The sequence below is a fragment of the Lichenostomus cassidix genome, chromosome 3 (genome assembly GCF_008360975.1).
Source record: "Lichenostomus cassidix isolate B80296 chromosome 3, HeHo_3.0, whole genome shotgun sequence".
Classification (NCBI taxonomy): Eukaryota; Metazoa; Chordata; class Aves; order Passeriformes; family Meliphagidae; genus Lichenostomus; species Lichenostomus cassidix.
The window spans coordinates 15762768-15790353 of record NC_139483.1 but is presented as its reverse complement, the minus strand read 5'-3'; the positions used below and the strand labels follow the sequence as shown (position 1 = coordinate 15790353).

Below are 27586 nucleotides of genomic sequence, written 5' to 3'. Positions count from 1 at the left end.
CCGATTGATGCTCATTTACACCTTTCTTGAACCAATTTCTTTTCATTTGTAACTTGGGACCTTTTCTTCCTCTTCCCTCTGACCACAAATCCAACCAAGGCAGAAGAAAACAATCTCTTCATTTTCTATGTTAACAGGACAGAAGAATATCTGAAGATGGCTCTGTGCCAGAAACTACACTTGACAGCTGTTTCAGACCACGGCATAGCTCTCACATTTTCGATGCCTAGTGTTGACAGGGATTACTTAAAAACAACTGTACGAGAAGAAATTGTTCTGCAGGCTATTCCTCAGCAGGGTTTTCGTGAACACAGTAGTTGCCGGAGCAAGTGCTAATTTGTATTTCAAAACAATGACTCCAGTAAATACAGCAAACACTTTTCCATAATTCACAATTTCAGAACACTTCTTTATCTCTTAAGACCAGTAGTGGAAAGGTAAGTTCAGCTTTCTGAGCATATAAATTTTGCATCCACCATAAAGTGAAGATCACTAACTAGTGTACAAGTCTAGAAGCTTTTCACATCCATTTTCAGCATTTCGTAATTTAAAATAGATAATTTAGGAAGTCAATTATTGCGCAGAAGGAGGGAAGGAGGATTTTTGCGGTTGTTGTTGTTTTATAGTCTATGTACTTTGCTCCCTATGAAAAAAGACTAACTTCTACCACAGCCACTGCAAGCTAATTTTGACTAATTTGTGGGCAAACCAGTAACGGAGTTCACATGCCAAAGATCGTCCCTGGAGGGATTTAAACACAGCTGACATACTTCACAGAAAAACAGGAAATGATCTGGTAGTTATTTAACACCTATCAGAACTATTCTTTGGTCTCTAACTGGTCACACAAAAAGCTCCTCCATAGGCCTGAAAAATAGGAAAATCCATACATACCATGCTAAATTTAAAGTTATTCCTGTACCATAAATACTAGATTAGAAAAACTACTTATGTCTGGGTAACAGTCATGAAAAAAGTCTGACAAGCATGGAAATGGCCCTAAAGGTAGAATGGTTGGCCTAATATTTCCTCTGCTGTTGCTGTTTACCAGCAGGACACCCATAAAGGGACACAGAGGATGAAAATGGCTCTGTACTTCATGACTGCTCAGATTCACAATAATCAGGTGCTGCTTGGGCTAGACAACACAGCCTCTCAAGACTACCAGTTGCACTGCATGACACAAATCCAGTGCATAGCAAAGTAGCCCTCCAGACGCCAGCTCTGCCAGCAGCAGGGACCAGACAGGTGCATTTGAGAGTGTAACTGGATATAACAAACTGATCCCAGCATCAGGAGCTGGGGAAGCCTTGTCTCCAGGACTGCCCTGTGGCTGCAGGAATGGAGGTGACAGTGGCAGAGTGTTTGAACATGTAGGTGGAGAAGGGACAGTGCCTGGTGACTAGCAGCGCTGGGTAAATCCCACCTGCAGAATAGCTGTTTACCTCCTCTGAGAAAAGGACAACAAATTGGACAGAAGGGCACCACAGCCTGGACTCAACACCAAACCTTTGTACTGTACAGATTTCAGCTCAGTGTGGCAACGTGAAGCCTATTCATTGTCCTAAAAATTAACTTCCAAACTCTCACTCTGCCAAACCGAAAGGAATGATAATAAACTTTAATCTTAATATGTAATGACCTAAGACCTAAAGGTTCAAAGTTGATTCCACAACAGATAAGAAATTTTCAACTAGAACTGGAAAGCATTATAACGAGAGAGGGGAAAAAAAAATCTTTCAGTTGCTTGAATTAATAAGATAAATTTTTGTTACAATTCTACATCCAGTTAAAATTCTAGTTTTGCTGCACTGTGGGACAGGAAACAGGGCTGTGGGGAATGCAGATAATTTAACACCAGGTAATTTCAGTGCTAGTCGTCTTGACCTACACTCTTCTACTTGCCTAATTATAAATTTACGAAGGGATCGTTAATCCAATGTAACAAAACCAACTTTTACCCAGATTCTTGGCGACTCCCAACCATTTTCACCTATTAAGGAACATTGGGTGCCTGTGTGGAGGAGCCAGGAGAAGGGGCACTGCCTGGCCCTTCAGCCAGTGAGGGGAAGGGCAAAACACCACAGAGACAAGTGGAGGGGGAAAAAAGGGACAGAAACAGCCCTGTGAGCACCTGGGCCAGGGAAGGAGGAAGGGAGGAGGTGCTACAGGTACTGGAGCAGGGATTGCCCTGCAGCCATGGGGAGGAGACCACCACAGGCCCTTTCTAATATACAGAACAAATAGAAGAGAATTGAAATAAAGGCTTTGCCATACTGCAATATAAAAATATGCATCCATCACAATGTGCAAACAGGATTTTGCAAAAGAAAGTCCAGCCATTTGGTGTATTTATTGACCATACATTAGCATTAGCTTTGATTTAGCAAATAAGGTCAGTGGGCAAGCACTTCAGTTTCCTTTACATTAGGCTCATTGCACATCACACCACCACCAAAAAAACCCACTCTTTTCTCTCTTTGGAAACAGCCATTCATTCAATATTATCTATTGATACTGTGGGCCAGGCTTCCAAAACCGAAGACATCCATTAAAATGTACCCAAGTAAATGAAACCTCAAACATTTAATTACTTCCTATGTGGACCCCCATCACCAAATTCCACTTGGCTGCAAACATCTTTCCATAAACATCTGTTTATGGAAAGCTGTGCCTCCAGCATCCCATTTGCAATGCAAGAATAACTCCAGAAACCAAATTAAGCATGGCCATGCCTTCCTGAAAAGGAAACTGCTCAGGAACATGGAGCACTTGGAATGGCTTTCCTGAACTAAAAAAAATATAATTTTTTTTATAATTCCAACATCCTCCTCCAGCTTTTTATCCACAATTCAATTTCCAAAAGTAAAATGTTTATAAATTATCCACATTTTAATTTGTAAAAATTCTTTACAGAATTTTTAATTGCAATTCTTCAGAAATAATGAAACAAGAAAACACATAAAAATCCCTAGCTGACAGTCTGTCTTAAATGTATATCTGTATCTGAAAAGTGTAAACATCCCGTTTTACCTGAATGAACAGCAGATCAGCAGTAGTTACTATATAAAATCTTATTTAATAACATTTATTTTTCACATTTAAGCATTTTATTTTTATATTGGACCACACTTTATTCTCACAACTATCCATCTATCTGTACATAACCAAAAGATTTCTAAATAAAACCTATTAGAAAGTCAATTTGTTCAACTGTTTCATTACAAAGTGGCTACACATAAAAGAAAAGCCATTTGTCTTTTGTTAGAGCAGCTAGAAAACAGAAATTTATCTTACAAACAATTAAAAAATGTTCCATTTATTTAACAAACTTTGCATGATACCACAGTCACATCTGAGCACACAGAGTGACTTGTAAATATTCTGAATTAGGCAATGACTCAGTACTTGTTAAACTCAGAAGTTCTGTGTACATCTAGTAAAGTAACTGTCTTTTGCATGTAGAAAAGAGCTGGAACACATTGCATCAAGAAAACCACACGTCACCTCTTCTCTACCACATGGCAATTGACATACCCATTATTTTACAAAAACATCCTTTCTTTAGAGCTTGAAATAACCAAATTTCATAGGTTTTTGCTTATGAAATATCAACATGGACATGATTACTGCCTCACATCATTACAACTGCATGAGATCAACAGCGAAGATAGACTGCAGCTTGCCCTATCTTCTTCTGTGCTTCCTGCAGGAGAAGTCAATGAATAAATGAATACCTCCAACAGCTCCTTGATAACAGCAAAATATGATCAGGAAGATGTTGCTTTTGTTCTTAAGAACAGAAATGTTCAACTTAAAGGATTCTTTTCAGCACAAGCTTTATTTTTTCCCCATAAACAAAAATCAGTTAGGAAGTTCACAATAGTTACAAAAACTGACTTCATCTGAATACATCAGAACATGACACGGATCATCCTCTAAAAGACATGCCAAGACATCTAAACCATTTCAGATTCCTTTTGGATTCTGTCCCTGTTCCACTTCTCATAGATTCACCAGAAATGGGCTCATAGCCAGAAAAAAATCCAAACCCCATAATCAAAATATAGATAAATACCTTCACTCAAGGTGGTAAGCTTGGGTGTATTTGTAGGTTAGATCCTTCTCCTTAGAAATAAGGAGGCAGCAACAATGCACAACATTTCATATAACCTGATGATTAAAAGGCAAGTCTTGTGCAGGTTAAAATAAATTGAACAGCTCTGATGCACAATAAAGGCTTAGTCCTCCCATATGCATATTATTTAGCTCTCCCTTGGACACGGGGTACAGAGGCCATTCATGACCTGAGCACCACTCACTGGTAACTCCACAAATTCACTGCATCTAAAGGTCCTTTGTGCCTCCAAGGCTGTCAACAGAGAAAGGTAAGACAGAGATCCAGATTAAATTCTTAGGTTATGGCTTTCAGTACTACACATTATATTTTACATAAATTCTCCAAAACCCATCACACACTACAGCTCTGAGACTAAGGAAGCGTCAGAACTCCTGAGAAGCATGTATCAACTGCTACCCACATTTTGGAGCTAAAGAACAGAGATAGTAACTATCAGGAATGTGATTAGAATCAAACATGGGGACTGATACTGTCACAAAACACTTCAGACATAAGGTATAAGGCTGTGCCAATTCCTTTCCTTTTCAGGTAACCTTGATATGGAAAAAACTACTCAAAATTCAAAGACTACCATTAAGAAGGTCCTGTAGACAACTTCCCTATTACCCTGCAAATCTACTGTCTGACTGAATGGAAGCACTGCTTTTCCAGGTTCCAGACTACTTCTAAGAAAGCAGACAGAAAATATGATCAGAAAAATCATATTCATTTGCCCACAAAACCTGTATTGAGTTTCCCTACCTACATCTGCCACGTAATTTGCATAATTCTGCACAAATTGGCCAAGTTCAGTCACCTTTTTGCCACCTATATAATTGCACAATTACCACCTGTATATCCCCAGGTACAGCACTACCTCCACACTGAATACAGATGGACTGCCAGGAACTTCATGGATTGAGCATCCAACACCAGCATTAAGGCTCTATCTTTTTAAAATGTGCTTAAAAGAAAGCTTTTACCCAAAGAGATCTCAAATCTAGTGCAAGGTGCAAGGTGTACAAGCCTCCAAATTTAGGGTCTGGAAAAAGACAACAGTAATGAAACATCAGGGGCAAAGAAAACTTCAAATAAGACACAGCGCTGATGAAGGGTGACATGGGAACACTGTTTTGTTTACAGGATAATCTGTATCCTGTTTGTTTCCTTTCTCCAAAGAGCACGGAGGTAAGAATTAAGGATTTGGCTATTACTGAAGATATTCTCTCTGTTACCTCTGTTGAAGGGTTTCTTTCTCTAGTCAGCACTCCATGAATCTCAGCAAGTGCACCAGGGCTAGAAGTGCATCCACCAATACAGAGAAAAAGGGCTCAAAATGCCCACATCTCTGTCAAAAGGAAAAGATTTTCCTACACCACATACAAAGCACAATGATAGTGGTGCACCTTTAAATATTCTTGTGATTAACTGAAAAGCAGCTTGCTTTGTTTTTGTTCTGTAGCAGTGAGATTTTAAAGAGGAAAGAATAAAAAGCAAAACTTTGGATTTTGGAAAGACAATTGGTGTTATGCTGCTTCTTAATTTAATGCTTGGAAAAGTATGTTCTTACTACAAAGCCAACCACAGGAGAAAGAAAACACAGTGCTGTTTTCCCAAAAATGGTGAAGCAGAAGCAATACAGAATGTCCTTTATCTCAGAGGCTGGATGCTGTGGTCTAGCCACAAGTGACTGGAGCTGGAACTGAAACACTGGCTTCCTTCCCTACTGGCTGAGGTACATTTAAACACTGAAACATGGTGCAGCTATAGCTTCTCTGCAGTTATCCCTCCCTCAAATGAACAAGAAAAAAAATACTTTGAACTATGGCTTCAGAGTCACCTTTGAGTGTTCAAAGCTACAACAGCGTCAACCACAAACCTCAGATGAGGCAAACTGACAGGAGCACCTTGCAAGAGCTGAACTGTTCTCCCCTAAAGGCTGAGAAAGTACATGCCAGAAAGCCTCTAATTCAGGCAGACAGGATCCCTCTCTGGATGCCTTTAAATACATTTACACACTCTCACTGAATCTACAGGAATCCTGTACATGTGCTCTTACTTCAACACACAGACAATCTTATTTTAAGCACAGCACGCCCCCTCCTTAGCTTTCTACAAACCATAGTGACACTGAGACTAAGCCAACACAACTGTCACCACTTCTTTTATATAGATTTTTCCCTTTCCACATCTACCAGTAGCTCCATCACACCTCATTTTAATTCAGAAAAATTCTACTCATCTCTTCCAAAACAGAAGTTGTCTTCAAAAACAGTATCAGCTATGTTCAGATCAACTACAGCTGCAACAACAAATGAAGTAAATATACATGCCTTGTAATGTGCAATTAACAGAGTATTCTGTTAAAAACAGAGCCAAAAGACAATTCATTGGAATGAAACTGGCACCAGACAAGTCAAAGAAAACGTGTCAAAGAAAAAACCCCAGAACAACAAGAATGGGCTAAAACATCAATGCTGAAGGAGATTAAAGTCTAGGCTGGTGATAAACTAGAGTGCACAGACAGACAAATGATGACAGTCTGCAGCTCTTCCAGTACTCAGATGAGATATATTCAGGTGCTTCCTGAAAACATTCCCTCTTATTTATTGTGCAACAAGACTTGTGACTTCTCACAAAAAGTGCTAAATGTACTCTATGACAGGATCCCAAACACACTGCCTTTCAAAATAACCCTTGAAGGGCAGGGATGCTATGGCCTTTATGAGAACAGGAACTGGCACCTGATAAATTAAGGGAAAAAGTAAGTCATCCAATATTAGCTGGTAATTTTAGAAATCCATATATGAACTTTATAGAGCACATAGCATTACACAGAGCTTTAGAGTTTAAAACAGAGCTCCAGCGGATTTCAGTGACAGCTGAGAGTTCTCAGTATCTCTTCATATCAAACCACAGGAAGTCAACTAACTGATCCATATGCTGATGAATGCACAATACTGGCTACATACAAAATATGTGGTTAATATCCAGCATTACATGAAAAAACAACCCTCTAACAGCCAGCAAGAGAATAAAATTCTCCATAACATCCTTCAATTCCCTTGCAAAAAAAAAAAAAAAATTTCCTTTCCAGCAAACCACAAATTCATCCGCCACATAACTGCTTACTTTGACAGCTTAGTCCCCAACAAAACATGAATGAATTTCCAGAGCCCTACTGTCCTATGGGATATACAAAACAGGTGACAAGGGGGGACAGGCAGGGAAAACATCACCATCATAAAGCTACAGATGAAGACAGGATGGACACATACAGCTAATTCTATCAGTTTGTGTTTATATAATTTTAATTATTTCTTTCAGTATTTCTATCATACATCCATATGAGCAATGAAAGGTATTTTCAGAAATTTTGAGTGTATTCTGAAGTCATTTAATAATCACTTAAAGTCAAAACTTTCACACAAAACCCACTTACATGACATTCAGGATGCATCTACACAAAAAATACCTTGAAACTGATCCTAAACCAAATTTGTGCCCATCCTGTGCAGTGGATGCCTGCAGGCCTGACAGCTGGCAGAGCCCCTGGAAGGAGCTCAACTAAAACTCACCATAGATCTGGAGACACTGGCTGCCTGCAGCTCCTTCTTCCTCAACTCTGATGCTTCATGTCCTGCTACAGTGCCCTCAAGTAGAGAAAAGTACAGAAAGGAATCCCATCAACCTGAGAAGTAATGCCCAGAAAGACTCTCCATTGCAATCTGGAATGCATCTCACCTTCCCTTTTGAGAATAAAGTACAACATGGGCTATTTGGGCTAAACCTATAAATAATACTCACATATCCTTTCTTTCAGGCTAGGAGGAATTCCCCAACATTTCAAGCAAACCCAGAATTAGTTCAAGCATTTATGTAGCCAAATTGTTTCATGTATGCCCAAATAATATAATCTAAACTTCTTCGTAACACCAACATTGCCATTCCTTGCTTCATTCTGATGCCTTTAGAATCTGATGTTGCATTTCTGGGAAAAAGATAAATAAAAATCTCCTGTCCACTCAACAAGGTGCAGTTACACAACACATCTTCTTCACTTCTTAAGTCAGTTTTGCTGCAACTGCAGACATACTTCACCCAACAACCAGTTCAGTGCCTGCAGGCGTGCAGATGTCAGACTGTGGAGCTTCACTGTATATCATTGAAAGAGCACAAAAAATGCTCCACATCCAGTGAGTGTGGAAGGATTCAAAACCTCAGCTGATATAAAATAAAAAAGCAGTAACTAACATAGTCACTACTTAGGCTTTCTATTGCCAAATGACAGGTAGGACTGGCTTCTGATCTTAACAGAAACTGCCTGAGATCAAGACATCTGCTGGGCAGCAGGGAAGCTTTCATGTATGACACAAACTCCTCGAATTCAGGAGAAACAGTATCCCAGGCCAAACAGCTCAAAGACAATCCTTGTACATTGTTCAACTCATACTGAATGTACAACTCACTTGGAATAGTCCTGAGAATTAGATAAGCAAAATTTGGTCCCACCTGTCCTATCATCAAGTTGAAACCACTCAAAAGCAAGATACATATCTCGGGGGAGCAGAGGCTTTAGGGTTCATGGTTAGTTCAAGACAAAATGCTAAGTTTTAAGGATGAGTCAGAACTCTAGACAAACATGGGAAGGCAGTTCTGAACCACCATTTATTTGTTCTGTGCTGTGCAGGAGCTAAGTAGAGGCCAGTGCCCTGAACACAACCAGAAGGTCAGTGCTCTGCAGCACCACAGCAATGGCAACACATCAACATCTCTTTTCATGGTGAAGTTTCCTTCCTGAGCTACCAGGCTTGAAAGAAAAAGGAAAGAAAAATAATCACATAGACAAGAAAAGTCATTCTCCCCACACTGTAAGCAACATTTGAAAAAAAAAAAAAAAAAGGTATTACTTCAAGTTTCAAATCCTAACTATTCTTCTCAGCTAATAAGCTCCAAAATGATGCACCATATGCAGTTAATGAAATCATAAGAAAGAAACATGCCTCTTCTTTTCCAGTGCAACCATCTGCAGTAACATTTTTGAGGAATTAAACCAACCCACAGGAAAATTATTATCATGCTTGGTGCAGAAAAGTACCTTAAAACAAAGATGTTGACTGTGCTAGGAAAGTCTTGGAGATTTTTGTGGGGGGCAGCTCAATCACAGCTCCCAGTTAAAGGCACAAGCAAGAGGGAAGAAGGATTCAAAGGAATGAGTAAAGGAATTACTCTCCATTTAATCCACAGCTCACCTACTACAGTACTGAGCTCACAAAATGGAAGAGTCTTACTATACTAACCTACATAAACAAAAGCTTCCTCTGTTACATGGAATTGAGAATAGAGGTGGAAAAGAACTCAAGAACCTCCAGGAGAACATTAAATTCTGTGCAGTTTGGGATTTAACTCAAGGAATCAGCAAGTAACTTGCTCTATACTCTTCCTTAATATAGTTCAGAGAAGCAGAGACATTAATCAGCAGAATCATATAAAAAACTAAAACATTCAGCAGGAGGTGGGCTAACTACATTATTTACAAGCAGGAAAACCACAAATGAGCTATTGCAGCTTTCCAGAATAAATACTGATGTAGGATCTGGTTTTGCACTAGTTTGCACTTCATTCAGATGTCACTGTTCCATACAAATAAACAAAAAAAACCCTAACCAAACCAAGCAAAATAAATAAATAAAACGCACCACTACTGTTCTTTGATTTTACATAGGTGTGAATGACTGCCCATTATTTCAGATGTCATGAGGTCAGGCTGAAGTATAATATTTTGTAAATAATTTTTTTTCAATACAGCTCTCTTTAAACAACCAAAGAATTCATTAAAAGTTACTCTTTTCTATCCATGTGCTAATGAAGCCAAGACTGGACTAAAACCCCAAATTCCACTCTCCACAGACTAGTAAGAAAACAAACTCACTTTAGCAAGCCTACCACGTCAGAGCACCAATTCACTGGTGACCTTTCCCACCTGACTGTAAAAGAAAGAAGGCAAGTTTCTAAAGTCCTGCTGTACCACATCAAGAATGAGAACCCTAAATCACTGTCGCTTTATGAATATTAAATGTGCAACAGCAGAGCAGAGGAATAGTTATTCCTTCCCCTTGTCCAGAAAGTATGCACAAGAGCTGGCTATGGCAGAAGGCCATGGAAGGCAAACTCCAACCCTTGCCATACTTTCTCTGAAGGACTCTGAGAGACTCAATGCCAGCTCTGACTCTTCTATTCCTGGTATATCATAAATAGCCACCTTGGGACACTTCAAGAACTTTTGCCATTTGAACCTGGCAGAGCAAAAAGACAGATTGCAACAATCTGTACAAACTGTTTCTGCACAGATGAAACACAAAGTTAATGCAAATTATAAGGAGGCAGCAAAATCACTCAGAAATACCCTTTTTAAACAAACTGCCCCATAAATAACTTCTGATGCAAAGCATTACATACTACATAAATTACACTGTGTCTTGGAAATAGTTGCTATCTGCAAAGTAATAGCTCATGAATAGTTCTTGAATTTTTCTTTTGCAGTACGCAGTTCTCCTCTGGTATGTCATGACTAAGTTGCTCTAAAAACAGACTGACCACTAACCAACAACCTCCAGGCACCCTACAGAACATCCTCAGAAGTTCTCAAGCAGTAAACACCAAAACGAAGTTAACGAAAAATGCAAGTATCCACTCTTGATGGAAAGCTGAGTTTTACTTAGCACAGTTGTTTTAAAATCAATTCCTCACAGGGCAGTTCAGAGTGCCAGTGGAAAGAGGCAGGAAGCAGATACTCAGAAGCACCAGGCAGAAAAAAAGGAGGGGTAGGAAGGGGGAATTTCCTGATCCACAGAAGTGACGGTATTATGAAACTGCCTACCTATTCCGTCTTTTTAACCTTAACTGATGATTAAGCACAAGGTTCTAAAAGAACCTGCTTCAACCTTCAGTTTAAAACTTTTTTGAGAAATACCTATGCAGATACAGCTTTCCCAGAGTTAATTTCCAGCATTAGCTGGAGATTATGATCAAAGAGTTTCTAGCTATCTCTGTTAATATCATATTTGCCTTCCTGAAAGCATACAAAGTTTCATGGGAAAAGTTCCTGAAGTTCCTAGTGTAGCAATGATCCGAATTTTGCAGCCTGACAGTTACTTGCTCCAACACCACAACCATCAGTATTCCTCAAAGTCCACTCAAGCTAAACCCTAACGTGCAGCAGGAGACAGTGCAGATCAATTCCATAAATAGGAAGTATGAAACAACATTTAAATGTATGCATTTCGATTTACGTAAGATGTTAAAAACACTCCAGGAAAACCTCCCTGAAATGCCAGTGGCATGCATATCACAGGGCTGCAGGAAAGATTTTGAAAAGGTGAGGTATAAGCCACCATATGAGTTAAAAGAAGATTAATTTTTATGGAGGTCCAAGTTCAACACACATAAACAGTTGCTCAAAACACAATTCTGGCAAGCATCCACCTGACCACTGCAGAAAAGAGAACTTCCCTTCTGTGAAATAAAACAATTGCCACTGCTTCCAGCTGTACAATGCTAAAGGTACAGGAGAGGTAGGAAAGAGAACATCACAGCAACAAGATCACAGAAACAAGATTAGAAAGGGTACCCAAACAGTACGCTGGAAATTTAAGCAAATAAATAAAGCATTTAAAACCACAGAAGTTACAGGCCACCCACACCTTCAAGAATTTCCACAGCAAACATTTCAAAAAACTTTGAAGAAAAAAAAATTAAATTGGAAGGAACACAAACATAAACCTGGATCCTAGAAACTACTTTTCCACTGAATTTTTAAATGGTCTTCATATATCACAGGTCTGCCTCCACTTCTTTGCAGATATATTGAAGATGCTAATAATGACATACTTTTCTCAAACAGGTTTTCAAGGCAATGTATGCAAGTATTCAATATTACTGTGAATTACTTTCTCCCCAGGAAAGTAATTGAAAGAAAAAAAAAGTGTATTTACAACCCTCCCAACCTGGAAACAAATACACAGTTTAGTATACTATAAAAACATGAAGCGAAATAAAATATTCTCTCTTGATATCTAGAAAAAGGCACAGTAATTGAAGTCTAGTTTTAAATACTTAACCAGCTAATGCCCTCAAACGGCTTGGCTTTCTTTAAAAGTTCAGCAGCAAACATGGACTGCTTTAGTATCATGCAGGCATCAGTGAATTAACATCATGCTTATCTCCATTAAATGAGAACAGAATTAGGCTCAGAAATACCTTCTTCTGCCTACTAGACAGACATCACAATTTTGACTCACAGCTGTGGACTCAATGTCTACTGTGTGATGAATCCATACCCATTCAGATGTCTAAACTTTCTGAAATCTTGACACACTACCTGGGAAATGGGCTTTTAGTGGAGAGGCTGTTTTTCACTCAAAGAGAAAAAAGCAGCAGGGAAAAATAGCACCTAGGTCTTTAAGTGCCAGGCACAGAAAAATATGGTATGAGACAGACACTAACGCAAAGAGAAAAAAGAGAATCTGGGCTTATTTGTTAAGGCCTATGTTGAAATTGTGAGTCTGAAAATGTCACCAAGCAGCACACTTACAGACTTCAAATATTTCTGCCTGACAGCAATGCTCTGAGAAGGGACATCAGGTAGTAGCAATGCAGCTCTTCTGCACTGTGTTTTACAAACACATGCACATAATAGGTTATTATGCTTAATTCAAACATGCAGTTTGACCCTGCTTCTCTTGAAGCTACTGAAAATTCTGCCACAAGCTTTTTGGGGGGATGGTGGTGGCGGTGAACTGAAAACAATGATTGACATACCAAGAAAAAAATCATTGTAGCTTGGCCAAAATTACCTCACTTACCATCTTCCATCTCCTGCAAATTTCCTCTGACGCTTCCCATAGGAAATGGGTTTGTACCCCTGATGCTGGAACCATGTTAAGAACGACCTTTGCACCCTGTCACTGTAAGAGCACGTGATTTCCCATGCCAGGGACAGGGAATACAGAAAGAGCTGGACAAGGTGAGTCTGAGAGAAACTGAAAATCTAAAGTAAAAGCAGCAACAAATGATAGCCTAACATTAGCAAAAGTGCCATGCCAATCTATCAGTCGCAAAGGTTTCTTTACTGCTTTAAGAATCAATGGGGTGACATCAAAACTGCTAAAGAAAATACTTGCTCCAAACACGTGAATTAATTTGATCCAACTGGATCTGACAGTGACACATTAGAGAAAATTGTCTCCTTAAACTGGAAAAATAAAATAAAAAAAGAAGGAAATCCTCAAAAGATGGAACCCCTCTCTGAAGTCAAAGACACAAGACAAGCAACTTTCTTTTAGAGAAAGAACAACATATGCTCAATGCCTAGGTTTTAAAGTGTAATATTTCATTTTGCTGATCATGACCTGTCATCACTAAGAATTATCAACAATCATTCTACTTCCTAACTCAGGTAGATGGAGAAAAAAAATCACAATGCCACATGGAATAAAATTATACAAGTTTTGAATAATCATATGACAGATGTCAACAGAAAATTTTAGTGCCACAAATTCAGCCTTGTTAAGAGCTGAATGTATTGAGGCTTTAGAACCAGTCAATGGGCAGCAACATACCATGTAGATTTTGGGGTGTTTAAGGAACTTTTGTAATTATAACTGTGATCATATACATGGCTAAATACATTTACTGACAATATGAACTACATGATCAAGATAAAGCAAAAAAACTTTAGACTGGTTTGTTTCCTTATCAAGAAAACTTAATGGTGAAATTAAAGCAAATTTTTAAGGACTAATATCAAGACTTCATTGGAAGAGATTCCCTCCCATTGGTAGTGACAAGGATCACAAAGTGAATGTAATATTGCCAGTAAATAATACAAATTCCATTAGATGATCTTAGCTTTGGAGAAAAAGAATGTGAAAAGTTCAAGAAGAGTATAGCTGGACAGCAAATCATCAACTCCTTGCCCCTGCTGCATGCTTTTTTTCCTCTCCCATAAAGTATAAGCACTGATAAGATCAGATGACTTCTCTGCTAAATCAGTCAGGAAGAGACTTTTCAGGTAGTACCATGAGCTCCTGCAGCTATATTAGATTTTCAACAGTCTATACTCACTGAAGTAGTTAAGAAGCTACACCACCAAAAGCAACTGGTTTCCAGATCATCTTCTCTGAAGTCCAAGTGTTACTCAAGGATAAAGTTAACCAAGAAATATCAAGTTAATGAAATAATACACACCAGCTGTGGCAATACACATTGTATACCATTTTCTCTTGGTAACCTGAACTCTATTTAGAGTTCATATTTTCAGAGTATGAATTATCATCAATGGAGATATTAAGTCAGTCCTTACTTTGAGAAAAACCAGTAACATACAAGAGCATAGAGTGCATTTTTAGCCAGCATACTTAGATACAGAAAAGCCCATTTGACTAATTTAATTTCAAGAGTTAAATTATGACCTTTATAAAGATGCAGAAATTTAGACATACATCTTTTGTTACCCAAAAGTGGCTGCTAGATGTGAAGGTGAAAACAGTCAGTATTAGAGGTGGAATGACACAACAGCAAAATGATAATGGTTTTCTCTACAAATTTCTGTTTGCATAGGAAGCAGCTTCCATAATTTCCTCTAACATATCAGTTCAGAGAGAGAACAAGTCTCCTTTGTGTCAGTCCCTATCAAAATTATAAAAGGATCTTTTTAAATAATAGCAAAATAGTACATCATGTGTTTGCTAAACGCTGGGGGAAATAGAACAAAAGTATTCCAAGTGTGTTAACATAAGAATCCTTGTCTTTCAGTTACAAAGTATACAAGGAAAACTGTGTAAAGACACTGAGTGATACTCTGCCAAATACCACAGAACACACAAATTCAGCAACACTTTCTTTTTGAAAGGAATTACCATCATCAAAATCAGTTATTTTGAAGATCCCTCTTCATTATTAGAAATTTTCTCATTGCAAAAAGAATAGTTTTGGAAACTGGTATGGAAAGAAATAAGGCACAGTGAATTTCTACACCAAATACCCATGAGAAGAAGCTGGTAGCCTCAAAACTTGTTTCAGAATTGTAGCTCCCTTGTATGCTAGATGCAATCTAAGAGGCAACCAGCCTGGAGCATAGGAGCTACAGTAGGTGAAGCCACGAAAGTCTGGGCTGTCACAGTCCTAGCCCCTTTCTTTTACACAAACACCACTACTGCATCTTCACAGAATCATACTGACAGATTTCAACATGCTTTTGCAGGTTGGTTTTCAACTGGATTGTGTCCCTCTGCTATGTAAACACCAGCAAAACAAAGATCAGTGGATTTAGCCAACCTTAAGACACCGTGAAGTCAGCCCCCACCCGAGATAAAACCAGCGAGCTGCAATCAAAATACTGACTTCTATTTCCTCTTCCTCCTCTTGTTACTATTTGTCCTGCAAAACATTCACACAACACAGGGCTTTATTTACAAAAGGCAGCGTGGTAAAGGTGAAAGAACTTTAATGAGCAAGAACAGGAAATACCTTGGGACTGCGGTGTCCCACAGCACAAATGACATTTTACCAAACCACTGCACAGACAAAAGTACTTGCCACCCCTGCTATCACTTTTTTATTTTAGTTTCAGGTATTGAAATGATAAAGCTATGCCCTCACTTAAATATCATCTTATTTAGACTACAGGAGTAAAACACATCACAACTTCTTACTCATAGCCAGAGCAAACAGCCCAAGGCTCCAGTTCTACAAAAAGCTAACAAGGCAAAATGACTAATGATAGTAAATCAATTGATCTAATAAGAAATATACAGGGTGTTTACAGGAAACACTGTATGGATGCACCTGTGGGCAAGGCCTGTGTGTATTTTTCACACAGGTGACAACTTTTTGCTACCATTCTCCACACACAATCTCTATATTATGAATCTGGCCAACAAAATCATGAAAGCTTGGGGATGGCTAGGGAAAAACAAAGGAACAAAACCAATCCAAATCCAGAAACCAAGAGTCTGGCCATGAGAAGATTAGACTGACACATGGATATCCACACCATATTAGAAACACAACCTGAGATTTACACAGCATGAAAAGCAACAGAACAGAAGCAAGGAAGAAGTGCACAATGCCTCAGTTCAGAAGGCAAGTTGCTTTGGAATAACATTGTCTAGGAAAAACCACAGAGGAAGGAAAGGAAGAAGGACCCAGAAATGGAGATCTGCAGGCCCTTCACCACATCCTCCTCCAAGCCTCCAACCCTGAGACTGAAAGGAAACTGAACAAAAGACCAACGAAGCATTGCTGTTCTAATCCCACAACATTTGAAGGAAACATAATTACTGTTATTAACATCCACAAATGCTTTTTCTCCTTCCACTTGGAATGGCACACTAAACTCACTTTTTCTTTCTACAAAAAAATTTCCACTAAATTGGTGAACAAAATATATCCTTTTTTCCTCAAAAGGGCCTACAAAAATACTGCAGTTCAGAACATCTACAAGGTCCTCATGAAAAGCTTTTCAAAAAGTTGCCAAGAGAAGGTCCACTAAGAAGCCGATCCCTAAGAATAAAAGAAATCTCCAATATTGTGTAACGAAACTAATTTAAATCGAACTGGAAGTCTGGATACGGATAAGGAAGAATTATGAAACACAAAGTCATAGGAGTCTGGATATACCTCATGTGGATTTTATCCATGGTGACCGCTAGTAAACCTAATTAGGCTGTATTACTAGAAATAAAGCAAACTGACCTGTCTGAATAGAAGATTTTTGCAGTTATTATTAAGCCTAATGTCATGTTTAAACTATTTGAAATAAAAATCTTATCGTTAACAAAAGATTGCACATGACTGACCTAAATCACTTGCATTTTTTAAAGATTTTGGTCCACATTAGTGGCATTCCCAAGCTTAATGAGGATTTTAGAAAAATAATGTGTTGAGGTAAGTTAGACCAGAGCAGAACAAAATATTCCAGTTGTTCAGCCAGAATAAGAAAATCAAATTAAAAAAGTACAAATGCTTATGGAAGGAATGCCTGCTTTGCCAAAAGATAAAACTTAAGGAGTCTAGAAACTGGCCATTTCTTTCAATTCTGCCTCAGCTATCCACTGTAGCTTTTTTAGTCACATTTTAGAGCTTGGCAGCAGGATCTAATTGCTTCTGGAAGTTTTCTGCACAAATGGAGATTGTAAATTTTTTACAGGATAAAAGCAATTAGGGATGCTAAGAATAGGTTAATATTTTTCAAAGACACATCCAGGATAATTTATTACAGTTCACTTTCAGAAAAGAATATGGGGAAAATGATTTCCAGGACAGTAGCCTGTAACTACTTTGTATCTGCAAATTCTGTATTTGCAATTCATTTCCAATAAAATTATAAAACAACACTGGTCTCTCCAGCCTCAGGTATGACTCAATAGTGAAATCACTCTTATTTGCTGTTGCTGTTCAGGATTCAAACACTGATCTATGGGTGTAAGGTAGAGCTTCAAAAAGGAAGGTAGCTTCTACCTATCTTTGTGAAAAAAGAATATATATAACAAAGAATTTAACAATATTGGGCCAAATAAGCTCATTGCTCTTAGAGCACAATATCCATACTTTATTCAACTGTGATATAATAATATGCTGCAGGTTAAAAAAAAAAAGTCAGTAAAGTCCAGGAGAGAAGGGCCAAAAGACAAGGAAGGAGGTTACTCAGGTACATTCACACACAGAATCATATCCTACACAGAGGTCAAAAATTCAAACACACCTTCAGCAGTACATTTTATAGTTATGATCATTCCATTAAAAAAAAAAAAAACAACCATTGGGTTAACCCTTAAACATGAAATGTCCTAGTAACAGGGAATTTATTGTGTTGTCATGAGGTTTATAATGCCCACTGAGCAGACTAACTCATATAATTGTATTTCTCCATTTGTCCCCATTAGACCAAAGCATGCGAGGAATTTCTGTACAGAGTAAAGGCATTTCTAAAATTCCTGGAAACTAAGTATTAGTTAGCTTTCTATCTAAGCAAGCTGTACTCCTTTGCAACAAACAGGACATAACTGACAGAAGTCAGTCAACCTGAAGACATATATCCCAAATATGTCCCAAAATAGGCAGCCCTGGAATACTTCCAAACTTCCCCTACCCAAAGGAACAAAAACAGCCAAAAAGAACATCCTTTAAACTGTTTTCTACTTAAAATTAAGGGGTTTCTTTTTTTAAAAAATGGTGTAATATAAATGTGTTAACAAACAAACATGTTAAAAGGGGTAAATGCCTCACTCTACTGGAAACTAATGCAAAACAAATGGAATTAACTGGACAGACTGACAGCTCATTTGATCACATCAGAACTGTTGATAAACTTACAGTCATTAGTTTCCTGTGTTCAAGAAAATAATCAAAATTGAAATAAATGTGGGGAAAAAAAATCATAATTGAAAAGGTACAGAGCTTAAACACAGAGCTACCTAACACTAAAGCCTGCATGGACAACCGTTCTTTCATATATTTTCCTGCAAATACTGTTTCCTTCCTTTTCAAGTAATTTGGTGTGGAACTGCATCTGTATACAAGATGTTTACACAATATTCTGAAACATGGAGATTTGAAGGTTGTTTTTATTTGAGAGCATTGAAGAAACCTTCCTCTTTCACCCTAATCAATAAAAAGCATTTAATTGTTGGCTGCAGCTGTGTAACAGAAACAACAGATTACATAAAATAAGCAGTAAAGTGTTATTGTAAACAACGTCAGAAATTTAAGTGTCAAGAATGCCACAATGTCTTCTACATTGATGGAAGGTACCCCATCATTTCATATGGTTCAGCTGCAAGAAATGAAACAACTCACATTTACAATTAAGCATATGCTTAAGCACACTAAGTGGCCTTGACATGCAAGATGCTCATTCTTTCCCAAGAAGAACTGAATAACTGGTTTTACTTATGTCAGACCAAGAGGTTTTCCCATTTTTATGACTAGAATAAAAAGGAGTTGATACCTTTTAAAACGTAATTTTAAAAATAAAAGTATTATTTCTGATGGGTTAGATAGTACTAAGGTTGGAAATACTGAGCACCAAAGTCCGCAAAAAACCCAAAACAGCAAAACTTGAAGTTGAGTGCTAAGACTTTTCTACTGTCTGCTTAGAACAGCACCTAAATGAAGGATTGTTTTTTAACAGTCTGTTTTAAAAGCAAAATATAAGCAACTCATAGCTGAAAATGCCTGCGATATTGTTCACTACCTATATAGAGATGAATAACAAAGAAGAGGTGCAGAAGACTAGAGACAAGATTTTGTTTTCTTTTGTTACTAACATTCAAAAACAAACATAGATCAAAAAAAGGGCCACACAATTTTTTTTTCAAGAAAAACCATGAAAGAGATCACCATAAGGAAAACACAGACAGACAACCTCTCCACAACTCTGTCTTGAAAAATTGGTTGTATGGTGATAGGACCATTTTCAACATCCAGAACAGATGTTACACATCTGAATAACAGAAGTATTGGACCAATGACGACAGTCTAGTGTGTGACCATATCAGCAGTGCATAAACACCACACATTTCAGTCTTACTAGAGACAAAATGAGAACAATTTAATCCATCTTCCAAAGCTTTCTTTGGTAGGAAAAAAACCAAAAACCAAACAAAAACCCAAAGTCAAAACAAAACCAACAACAAACTAAACAAAACCAACCAAATAAAAATCTTACTAAAGGACAGTTCACATTTTTCCAACAAGAGCACAGATTTAATCAAGTTACTGACCTCACCATGGTATTGGTGCTCTCCATCTTCCCTCACTTTCATCTCCATACATTTTGAGGTTTATTCTACTATTCTTTCAATACGTCCTAAATAACACTGTTCTAGTTTCTTTTTAAAAGAAATTCAAACTGGAGCCATTAAAAAGGAAGTTTTCCCAGAACAAAAACATCTCCAAAAGCTTCTTTTTATCACTATATTTCTCTTTCAAGTTCACCTTATCAGCCTTCATTACCTCCCTCACACTCTTGCGTCAGCATGGCTACTCACATACAAGTAGAAAAGAAAAAGCAAAGTGCCTGGAATTCTCAACAGCTTTTTCTGTTAAGCTCCAGTTGCTATAATTAGACAAGCCCTTTTCTAAATCACAAATACAACTATCAATAGAGATAAAAATGAAAGCTAGCATCAAATACATAGAACGAGCCAAATCTAAATGTTCCAGTTTCTTCCTGTTATCTCAAAACGTGCCCTGATTTAACCCTCAGAACACAAATACAATGGCTGTTTCCATGGCTGTCTTAGCATGTAACACACCTATGTAATATAAACAACAAAACCAAATCACCTTATTCACAAGTCACAAAACTAATACTGTATAAAAAGAGGGAATGCAATTATGTTTTCCCTTAGAGCCAAAACAATGAGTTTAGAAGCAAAGCAGATTCTGAATCACAAAATAATTAACCTGACACTTCTAACCAGTCTAATATCATTTCAAGCCCCAAAAAAGACTGAAATCCTACAAAAATTTAAAACTCAGCTTCACATTGTAGAGACCTTACTTTCTCCACTTGCTTAGTTAAACTTGCATTATCAATCCAAAATATGAACAATTAGTTCAGACCTCAATTCTTTTACCCACATTCATTGCCTAAAAAAGTAATAGTTCTAGACTACAAGTTCATAAAGTAGTCCTAAAAGATCTAAGTAGTAGAACATGAAGCTTCTTAATTCCCCTAAATATAGCAGCAGTCACATGGCTGTCATTAAGACATTAGCTTTTCCATGGTAGAATACCTCCTAAACCTTTCCCCCCAAATATCAGACTGTAGTTCAGCCTTACATGAAATACAGCAGGTAACCTCTCAGACCTAGAACAGTTTGTACAAAAATACACATCCACAAATGCAACTCCAGTACAACCTCCCCACAAAACCAAACAGCAGCACCTCAAAACTGCACTGCTGAAAATCAAGAAAAAATTATTTGCCACTCAACAGGAGTCTAATCACTGAACAGCTGTTTATTAGCCTTTTCTTAAAAATAATGGACTATATAAACAAATCTTATTTACATCTAGAAAGAATATTTTCTTTTTAAAAAATGCAGTTTAAGCTTAGGATGCCAAACAATTCTCAAGAGTAAATTTGTAGTCTGCATTTTGTAAACACACAAACATAGCAATTCATACCATTCCCTGCCCAGCTCCAATACATCCAGATTGCACTCTCCATAGTAACTGAGCAAATCTGTGGATGTTTGGCAGAAAACCACAAAATGCCAGCATCCAACTGATATCCACCAGTAGATGTACCAGGCACCAAGTTTTATTTCACTGATGGGAAAAATAAATTAATACACACTATTTTATACAGTACATCCAAAACCAAGAGCGCTTCACATGCCACAGCTTTCAGAACTCCCTGGTGTAAAACTGGTGCTATTTTTCCTGCTGTTCAAATAGAGAAGCTGAAAAAAACTGAGTTGAGAGCACTTCAACACTGAGTCCTTTAGAAAGGTGGGGGCAGAGTCCATGATTTCTGGCTGCCAGCCTGAAACTTCTGCCACTACTCAGCACATCTCTGACTTTAAAACCACATATAACCTTTTTCTAACCAACCACTTGCATTGTTTCCCCATCTGGGGAGAGAGATATGAGAGATATGAGAGGTCACAATTATATCAAATCACACAGTACCCTCAGTAACTTCACTGCACCACAGCACTGGAGGGTACAGGACCTCTGTAAGAGCCTAATTTTGTCAACCCTCTGATCCCACCAGGAATGCCAGAGACCACTAGTTTCACTAGGAGGGCTGGTTCTCAGAGAAGATGCTCCTGGGAGTGTTTGCAGGATATAAAGACATCATTCACACAGACACATCCACTTGGCAGGTACCAGCAACTGCTGGCTCTTCCATGTCATCCCACAAACCCTCCTGGTAAAAGCTCCCAGGGCAGAGCTGGGAGCAGACAGAGGACCACAGCAACTCAGCCCTGGAAATGGGAGCAACTGGTCTTCTCTGTAGCTTAAGCCCTGCTAAGGCACAGCTGGAGCATCAGCGTGGAAAAATAGCAGGAAAAATAGGCCAGCAAGAAACCTTATTCCAGTCCAGCCTTTCCAAAACAGTGTATTATTTCCATCAGCAGACTGGAAAGCTTATTACAGAAATTTTCAGGTACTGTCAGAGCCTTGCAATGATGCATTTACCCACCAAACAACACCACTGAGCACATCAGCACCCAATATGATGGGTTGTAAACACACTGTTGCTCTGATCATCTAGATATGGTTAACTTGGTTATTATTATCATCATTATTTAGAGGGTATCAGCTGGCTAGATTCACTGCAGACTACACGAAGCTCCTGCATAGAAAATACCCTTGGAGCCATCATATTTTCCCAGTCTTCTGTATGCCAGTGACAGTTTTAGAGCGAAGATTCTTCAGAAGTACTTTTAATTACTGTTTCCTCCTTAGCTAGAATGCATTAATTATAGCCTGTTCCTCCAGATAATAAGAAAACAAAAAACAGTGCAATATGAACACTACAAGAAACTTAATTACTGAGTCAGATGTCCTTTAGATGTCAGTATGACTACAGAGAGGAGCAGGAAAATAAAACACACACATATCAGCCTCAAGTTGTTAGATCAGTTATCAAAACAATGTCTTTCCTCAGCAACTTCATTTTGAAGAGCTCAACCACCTAATTAATCAAATGCCTGTTACGTGTTTCTAAAATATGCTTTTTTTAATAAAGGAGGCTTGCTGATGTATTTATTACAAAGCAAATGTGGTAAATGGTTCTGTATGCAAATACAGAAGTGCAGCATGACTTTGAAGTTTGAAGGTCAGATACAGTAACCATTCTCATCAAGGTTCTTATGTCAGACTGCATCTTCTGGTTTACATCTGAGTTTAGGAGGAGGAAGAAAGAGAATTAAAAAGAAAAAAATAGAGTCAACCAGTTCTGTGACAACTTAAAAAGAACTACCATTCACCTGCTTTCCTTTAAAAATCTACTAATACCCTATCTCTCACAAAATGAATAAAGAAAATGAGAAGTGTGCCAGGGACACAAAGAGTTTCATTCTGCTTTTCAACTTTGATTTTCCTGATGAAAAAAACAATCTACTTAAGTCAGCAATGATTTTATATTAAATAAGTGAATGTCATCTCCATTTTCACTGATGTTTCAAACCCTTATCGTTTCAGAGAGCTGAAGGATTTTCTTGTTGATCAACGTTTTATTTTAAAGCAGAATAGACTCAACTGCAGAAGCAAATCAGATGATTGTGCACTGATGTTTTCCCAGGCATCAGAGAATTTATCCCTCACTGTTCCATATTCCCAGCAACTTTAGGATACAAAACTCAACAGCTGGGCCTGAAGGCAAACAAATATGCTTCAAGTACAAGAGTCTGATCCATGTCAAAAAAGAAAAATAAAAAATATAAAGTATGTTTTACATGCATACCTCAAAGACAACCAATATGGATTTATTTTTAGCACCACCACCACATTTAAATACAGCGAAACTGATAACACTTCCCAGTAAAACACTGAGTTATAAACAATCCCCTCTCTCACATAAATAACAGAGACATTATCCAAAGCAGACAGGAACATGGACGGATGCACACAAAATAAACACATTCAAACTTACCCCACTCCAGATACTCAAGGATGTTCTTCTCTCTTCTCAGAGGGGAATTATTACATTCATCATAAAGGCAGATGAGTATATCCAGCAAGGTTTCCACACTGAAGCATTGCCCATTAGTCTGTGTTGGCCCATCCAAAATAAACTGCTCCAACTGCTTCAAACGCACTTCTCCAGACATGGTTGTTTCAGTTTGCATTGGGGTTTCTTTTTTAATGATTATTATTACTTTGTCAGGAAAACAACAACAACAAAAAAAAACTTTTGAGGGTTTTGTTGTTTAAAAAGAAGTCAACAGTATTTTAAACAAGTGTCAAAACTGTGGCAGTCCTTAAATGCCAGCCCACCTCGGTGTTCCCAGCCTGAAACTAAACCCTTGGAGTTTCAGACACACGCATATAGTGTGGATATCTGTATATGCATGACTTTTAAGAGAAGAAAATAGATATCTTTAAAAAAAAATTAATAGGCTTAGTAAGAAGTGGGGGAAAAAATATACACGGGCATTCCTGATGCCTTAATAATAATAATTGCACTCAAATTCAACCGAGACTGCCTGACACCGATTTCACCGTGCGTGCACAGGCACACGCACTTATATATTTAAGAAGGTCTTCTCCTTCATTCCCAATGCAGATCATGCAGCGCGATCCTGCGAGGAGCCCCGCCGCAGCACCACGGGCTCACAGCCCCTCCGGTTCCGCTTCCCGGGACGGATGGGAAGGGAAAAACAGATGTATTTACGTATTTATATAAGCGAAAGGCAGCAGAAACGAGGGCGCACAGCGGCGGGGAGCGAGGGAAGGAGGGAGGGAGGGATGAGGGGCCGCGCAGCCCCGCCGCCCCCCGCCGCCTCCCGGCCCCGGCAGCGCCGCCGCGGCCACCGCGGGGTGGGGCGCAGCCCCCCTCCTCAGGGCGCAGCCACGTCCTGCCCCGGGCAGCCTTTCCCTTCCTCCTCCTCCTCCTTACCGAGTCTCCTTTTAAGGCTTTTCAGTGATTCAAAAAAACTAAAGTCTTCATCGTCGCCCCCTTCTCCTGCGCTGCGCCAAGGGGCGGCGGGCGGGACGCGCGCCCCGACACACCGGCGAAAGCGCTCCGAGCCCTGTCAAATCCTTCCCATGGCTGCGGCGGCGGCTGCTGCTGCTGCGGAGACGGCGCCCTCCTCCTCCTCCTTCTCCCGGTGCGCGTCCTGGGGCGGAGGGAAAGCGCCGGCGTCCCCGCTCCGACCGCACGCTGCGGGCCGGGAGGCCCCGACGACGGCGGCGGCTTCACTCCCGGCGGCGCGATGGTGTCCCGGCTTCGCCCCCCCGGGCAAAGGGCATCCTCGGGCGGTGCGTGTGCGGGGTGTGTGTGTGTGCGTGCGCGGAGCGGCGGGGAGGGGTAGCGGCGGCGCCCTCCCTCCCCGGCTCGCTCCCTCCCTCCCTCCGCTTCCGCGCCCTCCTCTCCCCCGCCGCTCCCTCCCTCCCTCCTTCCTTCCCTCCCTCCCTCCTTCCCTCCCGCGGTCACACGCGGCAGCCGCCGCCGCCGCCGAGCGCGCAGCAGCCCAACATGGCGGCCGCGGCGGGGGGGAGCCGCCGCCGAGCGCCGCCGCAGCGCGGGGAGCCGAGCCCGGGGCCGCCGCTACTGATGGGATTGAGGGGAGGAGGGGATGCTGCAGCAGGGAATGCAGGGATACGGGCGGACCCAGGGACACGGGAGGGAGAGAGGGCGGGAGCGGGGAGGCCGCAGCGCAGCTCCCCGCAGGCTGCGGCCGCCCGGGCTGGGCTATCCCGGGCGGACCCGCCCGTCCGGCCGGGGATCGCTCCGGGCTTTGCTGAGGGCAGCAGCCGCCGCCGTTGCCCGGCCCGGTTCCGCTCAGCCGGCAATAAGGCCTTTGATTAAAAGTCCCGGCCTGGTTAGGAGGGCGGGCAGGGGGAGAGGCGCCTGCCTGCTCTTCCGAGGGGATCTGGCGAGCTCCAGGTGCGAGCAGAGACTCCAGCTGCCTCACGCTTCGGGGGCTGAAAACGTGACGGAAAATGCATCGGCTCCTGGCGGCTCTGTCGCCGCTGGCGAAGTGTCTCCCCTCAGCGAGGAGCCCACCGTGCCACCCCAGCACACACCGGGGAAACGGGCTCGTTTCGCGGGCATTTCAAACCCATGTCCTTCAAGAGCTGAAGGATGTTCTTGTTGATCGGCGTGTTTGATTTTAAGGTAGTATAGACTCAACTGCAGAAGCACACCAGAGGATCTTGCGTTGAGCTCTTTGCAAGGCCGCCTGTGGGGCGGGAAATGGCAGCTGCCCACCGACATATGGTGGGAGCTCTCCTGGCCAAAGGTGACAGGGATGCGCTGTGGTGCTCGGGCTGCCCAGAGGATTGAATGTCATCTCTAAGTCAACGTGTAACTTCCGTCCATCCTTCCTCAGAAGTCAGGCGGAGGTGGAGGAAGGCCATACAGCCCCCAGAGGTCGCCAGCCATAGGTGAAGTTCAGCATTCTCCTAAAGCCCACCAAGTCCTGTGTGTTCTGGACCTCCAGGGAAGGAAACAGCTCAGACATCTGCTTCCTCAGTGCAATAACAGAAGACCGTCAACTGGGTTTTGCCATAACAAGCATCTCTATAACACTTTTTTTTTTTTTTTAAACTGCCCTTTTTACCAGCTTGGTAAAACATCAACAGTCTTACATACCCTTTAAGATGTAATAAACAAAATGACTGGAGTCCCATATAGTTTGCTCAGAATCACTCAGCTGTATATAAAGCCATTGGTGCAAGGCTAGAGAGGACAGTGACTCCCACCCTGTGCACGCAGAATGGCAGAGCAGACTCTTAGAGAATGAACAAATGTGCAGAGAATTTAATTTTAAAAGCTTCTTAGACAAAAACCCTCCGAGAAATGTTGGAATCTACTATAACTGTAAGTGAGCTTGTGAGCTTGGGTCGTCAGTAGAATTGAACTGAGAGGATGGGAAGAGAAAAAGGGTTTACTTCCCATGCTGGGGTACACCCTTGGTGTGATGAGAGCCCTGTGCCAGGATCTGGGGTGCTGCTGGTCCTTGTCTACTGCAGTCACAGTAGTGCCTCTGTGGTAGGAGCCTGCTCCAAAGCTGTGGCACACAGGCAGTTTTACAGGCAGAGTAAGGCATTTCCTGCTGGCTCTCCGCTGAACTTGTGGAAATTGGGATTGAAGCTGGGGGTGGGGGATGCCTGATGACAGCAATAAAAATAAATTGCTATTGCAGGGGTAGGTGGCCCAGATCAGATAGCACTTCCTATAGGGGTTGGAGACACGTCATCCAAGTTCATCCTCAACACAGATTAACCGTTAGTAGGGTTGCAGAGGGAAAACAGAGAAGACTAAGAGTTAAAGGGATGTTAGCTCCTTGGACTTTGGCACTCCTTGGTAGGGAAGGGAAATGAAGAACCAATGCCAGAGATATGATGGGTGTGGATATTTCACTTATTTACTTAGGTTACTGTGTTTTCCTCAGCCAATTATAAAGTCTTTCCTTGTTTTAGTTGCAGACCAAGTGTTTGCAAACAAAGAAAGATACGCAGCAAAGGCAGTCACTTTCCCTATATTTCTGGTTTTAAAACTGAGCCCTTATTTCTCCCAGCATCATTTTGCAGAAATTGCACATCAAGCCAGTTCTTTTCAGCTCAAGTGAGGCTACGAGTAAAACCATGAAAGCTGCAGTTGAACACAAAAGCCAGGAATTATTTGTTCTCATTTTATAGTCTGTCCAGAAATATATAGGCATCCCCACAACAACTGGTGATACACCCACTGGGCTGTAGTCAGCTGTCGTGCCACAG

General features: G+C 40.4%; 1 protein-coding gene across 12 annotated transcripts in view; it reads right to left on the bottom strand.

The window, feature by feature from the left end:
* The window catches only part of CDC42BPA (CDC42 binding protein kinase alpha), a 181586-nt gene extending 156396 nt beyond the window's left edge, over positions 1 to 25190 (bottom strand). For 11 of the 12 annotated variants that reach the window (XM_085054659.1, XM_085054648.1, XM_085054653.1 and 8 more), the window contains exons 1-2: positions 24762 to 25190; positions 23796 to 24020 (exon numbers count right to left, since the gene is read on the bottom strand). In XM_085054659.1, coding sequence (XP_084910785.1) covers positions 23796 to 23991 — 196 coding nt within the window. In that variant the 5' untranslated portion in view covers positions 23992 to 24020; positions 24762 to 25190. The other variant, XM_085054649.1, reaches the window with a different exon arrangement.
* Positions 25191 to 27586: the final 2396 nt, after the last annotated feature.